Source organism: Opisthorchis viverrini (assembly GCF_000715545.1).
Source record: "Opisthorchis viverrini unplaced genomic scaffold opera_v5_248, whole genome shotgun sequence".
Taxonomy (NCBI): Eukaryota; Metazoa; Platyhelminthes; class Trematoda; order Opisthorchiida; family Opisthorchiidae; genus Opisthorchis; species Opisthorchis viverrini.
The window spans coordinates 452,077-460,030 of NW_008751903.1; the positions used below are offsets into that span (position 1 = coordinate 452,077).

The window sequence follows — 7,954 nt, forward strand, 5'->3', positions numbered from 1 at the left end:
AAAACGTTAGTCCATTGGGAATGATGTTCAAACGAAAATTGGAGTTTGCCGATGAGTGGTACTCCAGACAAAACGCAATCAATAAACGCATCGAAATCGATCGGCCGCTGCGAACGAAAATAATTACACGGTCTCAAGACTCTAAGCCACATGAAAATCGAACAGCCTAACAGGACTAGCTGACCAATCAGAACAAAGAAAAAAACAGCTGAAAAGTTCAGAAGGCTGTTAGCAGTTCATTCGATCAGCAAATCAAGCTGAACGAAATCAGACTACAAAGCCAGAAGGAGATCGAAACGAAGGAATAGGACTGTCGATTCGAAGGTGCACAACAAACCAATCAGATACAAGGAAATGATATCACGGCGCAATCCAGATTCCAATTCGACCAACCAAATTACTCGAAAGACACCTGAGGAGGAACCAATCGCATTGGATGTATTATTTACGACTTAGAGAAACCACATAAACACTGTCACAGGAGGGTGAATTTACCCACCTAACTTGGCACTGACGGTGTCACCTTGATTGCTGATGAAACGTTCGCAGTCCAACCGGTAAGCTCGGCGAACAGAATTCTAACCAATCCAGGTTCTCTCATAGGACGCTCGAGAATTTCACAGAACGGAATGTCCACTTAGGCGAAATACAAAAAGCCGGTAAGATGGAGCATTAAGTGTAACTTTAGCAATATAAAGAAGGGGTTATCGAAATGAGCTCACGGATGCTAGGATTACGGCAATTGGGCGTATGTCTCAAAGTTTACAGTACCCCATTGTACCCCCATCGGTTGCCACTGACACGGAGCTGAGCGAGTAACTTTTTCAATATATCATCTACTATTTGTCACAAGTGTAGACGAAGCAATTTAAAACCAACTTAAAGACGACGAGAGAGAGCACTTCAAGTGGTAAGGTCAAAGTACACAACCTTTTTCTCTGACGCCCTCTTGAGCAGTCCTTTGAAGCAAGGTTGATCGGATGTGGTTGAACAGTAAACATCTGGTCGGTCTGTCAGACCACTGTGCAAAAACTGTTTTGGAAAGTAGATCGGTTAATGGCATAGCTTGATTTGCGGAACTAAATTTTGAATCATCTGATAATCTACTCGGTACCTTCCTTCTAACCGATGCACTGGGACCGACTTCTTGCACATGTTGGTCAGTCCCTTGACCATTTGAAGAAAGACGTGGTCAGAGGTTCTCTTCTCCGTGCCGAAGGAGTTGCTCCACTGAAGCAAATGAACTGATAAACTCGGGGTTGGTTCGACAATTTGATTGATTTTTGAACGTTTGTTTAATCATGGGGAGGATATAGTTAAACTGACGTATATTTTGGCGCAGGGGAAGGTGTCTTTAAACAACTTAGCAGCCCACGTGCTCCGCAGCTACAGTAACAATGGCATTCAAGTTTTACTTGCTTTATCCCACATTTATCGGCGAAAATCGATCCGGGTCCAAAGAAGGACGAAACCAGAAGCTCACTGACTAAGCATTATGAGTAGTATGGAAACCCAAATTTATCGTCGTCCTGGTTCCCGATAGGATCTTCTCCAATGCTGATCTGATCCTACGTATAACCTCTACACTTATATCACATGCATGGCAGAAGGTTTTGAGCGGGGGTCTCTCCTACCCTATTGACACCCCGTTCCGGAAACCTTTACGCCTGGTATCAGGTATTTATGAAGCCAACTGAAGGTCTGAACTGGACTCAGTGAAGCGGGATAACTGTGGCCATGCTGAACCAACCTGACAACGAGTCTTGCACATTACGCAGGCCGTTTCACTGTACGATCTGCTCTCATTCCAGTTGCGAGTTTGGAAATTCACACACATCACAAGCGAGAGATTCAGCTGGGTTCCTGGTGAGCCTCTGGCGAAACCAAATTCTTTTTCAACTGAGTGTATTTCGCTGATTTCGTGCAAGTTGGATTCAAGTAAAACATAAGGTTGACGAAAATTCAGAGACTGCGCCTGCCTGACGAGCCCCAAAAAGGGTGAAACCGGTAGTGGACTGTCGAACAATTGTCAACGACCTTATGAGTAGTGTATTACGAACACACATGTATTGCTATATCCCGAAGATCGTAGCAACTGAAACATGGGAAGGCCTGCTGCAGCACACTCAGTTGCTTGAAAACATCACAAACGAGAGATTCAGCTCGGTTCCAGGTGAGTCTCTGCCAAAGCCCGAGTTTCCGTCAACCTAATGTTCTACTTGAGCCCAAAATGATTTGCAAATTGGTGTATCTCTCAAAATCAGTCCAATCTGGGTTCGGCTAGAACGTCAACCTGGGAACTGCGTCTACCTGATGAGCCCCAAGAAGGGCGAAACTGGTCGTGGGCTGTCGAAGAGCTTTCAGCAACCTTGTGAGCAGTTCCCCTCATTGTAATGTTTTATTTGATAGTTTTCATATAACGAAAAAAATTGGATGTACCCACGAGTTCCCGATCCTCTCAAGTATTGTACCGGTGGAAACATGAAGCGGCCTTTGTGCAACTCATTCACTATCAGCGTCATCACCATCACCATCATCATCGTCATCATCATCATATTCATCTTCGCCATCATCATCACCACCGTCATCATCATCATCATCATCAATAGGGTTTCAGTTGACCCTCTCATGAAATCCAAATCGCTAAGAAAATGGGTGTATATGCACTTTTGTCTAGTAGCGTATTATGAATATGAAAGCCACCCACTCAACTACACACTGATGATTTTACGTCGATTCGTGACGGAACGTTTGCCAGCTGGTCGGTGAACAGAGAGACAACTACCTGATCAATACCGGTGAATGCATCTGAGCAGTTGGTCGCGTGTTAGACAGGTCTACTGCATAGGTGTAACCGTGAAGAACAATGGCTGACGTGTAAAGGTAGCCACCCATTTATCTCATCAGTAGTATTGGGAGACAGATGAAAATTCAGTGCGACCAATATCTTGATTTATTCCAATTTCTGCTTTTAAATCACACCCATTCATCTCCGTTCTTTTCGCGTAACATAAAAACCATAGTGGATTCGATGGGCTCAAACAAGACACGCAGAAAAACACCAGAGTTGTTGTTATTGTTCAGACAATGTTGAAGCACCCTACCTGTCATCGTTCTTCATCCGATGGAACAGCAGAAGTCAGAAATTTCGGGTCTTATTTTGGCTACCTATCGTTGACGTTTTGACGGTCTGTCGCTAAAACCAGTGAGTTGCTGTGTATGTGCACATTAGATACATAGCTGTGTGCGTCAGTGTGCATCGCGTCTCTCTGCCATTGTTGCAGGTGACATATTGTCTGTCAATTTAATATTCTGGATGTCACTGACACATGTCAAGGTGTGGTAGAACAGACAGTCTCTGACCGTCGTCCAACACCTGATAGGCTGCTTCATCGACCAATCACATGGGAGTAATTTCAGCCTGCGCATTTCCTTAATCTTGATTGGTCTACGCTGATTTGTTTTTATCTCCTGCCTCTTAAATATGAACTCCTTGCTCTCGACACATTCCTCGTGAGGCGTAGCCGCTTGTGCTGTTGTCCTTGAACATCGCTTTTTTATTTTAACTCTTGGAATCTATCTCACGCGTGCTTTCACTTCACCAAGTATGAGGATTAGACATCCACATTCAGTTCCATCGGAATGCCGATGAGGATTAGACATCCACATTCAGTTCCATCTGCTCGGAACGCCGATGGCATAGAATTGACGACAGTTTCTTCTCATGACACATATGCAACCGGGACATCATCCTATTTGTGTTCCTCCCCGTCTCCGGTCATGCCGGATGTCGGCAATTTTGACAAACAATCTCCACCGCCGCTCACCTATAAAGGTGAGTACTTTTCCCCGAGCAATCCTGATGTAACTGAAGAAAACAACACCACCTATTTAAAACCGGATTTCCTCGAACCCCTCACGGTGACGAAAGTAAGTTTCCCAGTTTGTTGTTCCTTAGAGTGTTCATTGAATTTTTGAGTGATAAGCGAGAGGTTTAACCCAGTTCCCATAAACCTCACTATTGCCAGTTGTCTAGTAAGCACCTTCAGAACATCTCGTCGAAAGCATTGCTTCTCTGAGTGAATTTGATGAATATGGACAAGATGGCTCAGATAAATGGAGCGCGAATAAATGACGGTCCGTGGTGTGGTTCGAACCCGACCTCTGCCTCTCGACTTCTCCCTTGTCTAGGCTTGGGCGACCCGGCAGTATCCAAGCCCTCGTGCCTCCCTCGGGTAGCATGGCAGCTAGGTACCGGAAGAGTTACAGCCGAACGATTTTTAATTTTTTCCCTGGTGTTTTGAACGGATTCTTCTAAGGATGGGATGAAAATTTTCACTTAGTTTAAAGTGGATGCCCCAACTCTTCTTTGCCCTAACCTGCTCATGATTGACATACATGAGTACAAGACAGTGAACCGGCGTAATGCTCATCCGTCCAGTCCGCTAGATCACTAGGCACTAGTGACTGGTTACGCACAAAAGACGGGTTATCACGAACGCGCATACGAGAACTCGATGACTATTCATGTGTTACTTGTGGTCTTATGCGATCCGTCAGTGTTATTACATTCGAGTGTGGGGATCTGTGATTCCGTTCAAAAGACCAGTGCTGCGTTTGCACTCAAGTTCTAACTGTCAGCTTAATCAGGTTCATTCAGTCAACGATAACATTTTTGTTGGGATAGTCTATTTGTTGTACTTATAAAAAGTTATTTCAAGCTATCCATATATATATATATATGGCTTAGTGGATAGGGTGCTAATTTACTGATCAGAAGGTCTGTGGTTCGCAACCGACCTCTGCCTCTCGACTTCCCCTGTCTAGGCTTGGGCAACCTGGCAGTATTCCAGCCCTCGTGCTTCCTTCGGGTACAAATGAGCGATTATATATATATATATATATATATATATATATGCATCGCTAGCGTTTCTATTATAGTGTATCCTCTTGAGGAGTAAATCCGCCTGCCCTAGGGTTCTGGAGAGATGGCGAACTTGTTTGCTTGACTTCCAAACATATTTAGTCTTTTTCTCACCTGGCATCCAACCTCTTCGTCCCAAACAGGGACTGTAACCGTTGGCAGTCTGAAAAATTTTCTTTCATACCACCTCACATTGTGATCTTTAGTTTTTGGGATAACTGTCATGTGAACGTCCTTGAGCACCGTAATATATCTACGAAACTTGTCACATAAGCTCTTTTGGGTTCCCAAAAAGCGTGTTCGCAAAGAGTTCTTTGTTTTAGCCGACGATTGCGGCGACACACTGTAGGTGACAAGACCGCATTGACACTGACCAGCTGGTGGCATTTTTAGCAATGTTGCTCTTTCCTCGGGTATTTTACTCCCACCTGCAATCTCTTTTGAATAGTAGGCCGAGTTCGTATTGACAAACTTCGTGTAAATAGACTCTTCAAGAAGTTACCATAAGTAACCACTTGTTTGGGCTATCAGTCAGTTCTTCAGTTTTGGTGTACACTCGATATACCTCAGTGGCTAAGGGGGGAGGCGAGATAGCCCAAGTGGTTAGAGCGCGAATTTACTGACCGAAATATCCGCGGTTTGAACCCGACGTTTCCATCTCGACTTCTCCCCTGTCTAGGCTTGGGAAACCTGGCAGTATCCCAGTCCTCGTGCAACCTTCACGTGGCATGGCAGTTAGGCACCGAAAGTAGGTTGCAGCTGAAGAACCACTGTCAGTATTATTATTATTATTATTATTATTACTCTTAGTATTAATATGGACATCGCTTTGTTCATGCACCAAAAAGATACGCTTGGACACCCTTTATGGAGGTAATCACTAACATATTCTATTAAACGTCAGCATGATGAGTGTACGTACGCTATTTGACTCGACATACCTGTTTATCATGCCAGTGAGGTAGGAACCTGAGAGTAGACTTATGAGTTTGTGGGATTCATAATTTTGATTTCATGGTTGAAGTCTTCCGAGTAGAGGAAAATCATTCAAACCCGCGAGGACAAAAGCGCCCTCGATGGCCTACTCAGCAATTGAAAAAAGGGTAAACTTCAAAGCCTGTTCACAAGACACTGATTATTTAATTAATTAATTAATTAATTAATTAAATAATCAGTGTCTTGTGAACAGGCTTCCTGTACACACCAGTTAGTGACGAGATGGCTCAGTATTAAGAGCGCGAGCTTACTGACCAGAAGGTCCATGGTTCGAACTCGATCTCTCGACTTCCCCTTTCTAGGTTAGGCATGCCCTCATGCTTTCTTTGAGAAGCTTGTCACTTAGGCACCGAAAGATCCCTACAGCTGAACGATTTTCACCCGTGCTGTTTGCAGAATAATTGTTCTTCGACTGTGTACTTGACATCAAGGCAGACAACCTCTTCTTGAAAACTATGCTGCTCTAATCGGTGTAGTGACTGGAAACGATGCTCTGTGATCAGACCGACGAAGACGAAGTATTTCGGCAAGCTTCGGCTACTCCAACATCATCCATCAAGATTAGTGTGGATCGATACGGTGTGCTCATGATCGATACATTGTGATCATCTCCCAAGACGATCAGAAGTGGAACTAAGCAACATAGTGGTGCAGTTACCTGAATAGTGAAAATCGAAATCCACCGGATAAAGAAAACGGGTCGGTTTGTAAGATAGCATGTTTAACCATTCGAATAATCAACCACCTTTAGAATGTTGTAAAAGCGATCTTGCGATATTAGCTAAATAAGGGAGAAAACGTGATATCGAAGGGCACGCATCACACTGGGGAACCATTATGAGCAGCACACAGCATTTTCAATAACGAGGATACTTTCAAAAAGAGGGTTTCCCGTCGAATATGGGTTCACTGAATGAGCAGACCAACTGCCCGTTCCTCCGTCTTCGACCTTACAGTTATTCAAACATGTAGCATGGCGTGCATTAGAGATTGGTTTGGTTCTTTTTAGCACCCATTCGCCAGTTTTTTTTACCCAGTTTCATTATTCAGTCGATTATACTAATTTAGACTGTTAGAAGAGACTGGACCTTACCGTGGTGTGACGGTTCGCGCACCTCATCGACCCATTGAGCCGTCCCCACGGCACTCACAGAGTCCCCCATACCAGGTTGTTCAATGGCTAGAGGTCTGACGAACACAGTCTCCTGGTCCTCCAGGTTGAGGGTTGGAACATGTTCTGTAGAAATGGTAATGCATTTGCATTTCCCGCCAAACACCGCTGCCTTGTGGTTAGGCCTTTGAGCCAAAGGCTTTGGTTGAGGACCCTACCCGTCCTCCTGTGTGGGTGTCCTGACAGTATCCCAGCCCACGTACAACCATGAACTGCACATATACTATGAGGGCACCACCCTGTTGTGGTGCGCACCATTCCAAGCTACCGCCTGGATTGGGTTGCTGTAATTAGTTTAATTAAAGAACGGAATGCGACCTGAATGAGATTAACCGGTGATTTTTATGATGGCCTAAACAAGACATATAGCTCTGTATGTCACACGATGGTTGCTCCTCGGCCTTCCTTCCGTCAGAAGTTACCAACAGACTTTATTACCTGCGCGGAAAGCTGACATCTGTTCAATATAGCACAGTGAGGGGAGGCGGATTTAATGACCGGAGTGTCCGTGGTTCGAATCCGATCCCGGAATCCCAACTAATCCTGTTCACGCTCGGGTAACCTGGTGGTATCTCGGCTCTCGTGCCTCCTTCGGGTGGCACTGCGGCTATATACTCAAAGACATGAAAGTTGAACGAATATTTCTTGTGATAGTTTTATCAGTTTCCCACAAAACAAGTTTTTGATGAGACAGTAACCTTTGATTGATGAACATCGCAGAAATGAACCAAGTAATTTTTCGCAAACAGGATTGCAGATTGGACATGGTCATGTGGACGACGAACAAACGCGTACCTAGATCACTTTTTAAGGTATTCTTTTGTCCATCCAGAAAAAATCGTTCAGCGGTAGCCCCTTCCGGG

At 44.5% G+C, this 7,954-nt stretch overlaps 1 protein-coding gene across 1 annotated transcript in view; it reads left to right on the plus strand.

The window, feature by feature from the left end:
* Positions 1-549: 549 nt before the first annotated feature.
* T265_14713 (hypothetical protein) overlaps positions 550-7,954 on the plus strand; it is a gene marked incomplete at both ends in the record, with an annotated part of 30,377 nt that continues 22,972 nt past the window's right edge. Inside the window, 2 exons of the mRNA XM_009174905.1 lie at positions 550-659; positions 3,674-3,930. Of these exons, the coding sequence (XP_009173169.1) occupies positions 551-659; positions 3,674-3,930 (366 nt within the window). The remainder of the gene's footprint in view (positions 660-3,673; positions 3,931-7,954) is intronic.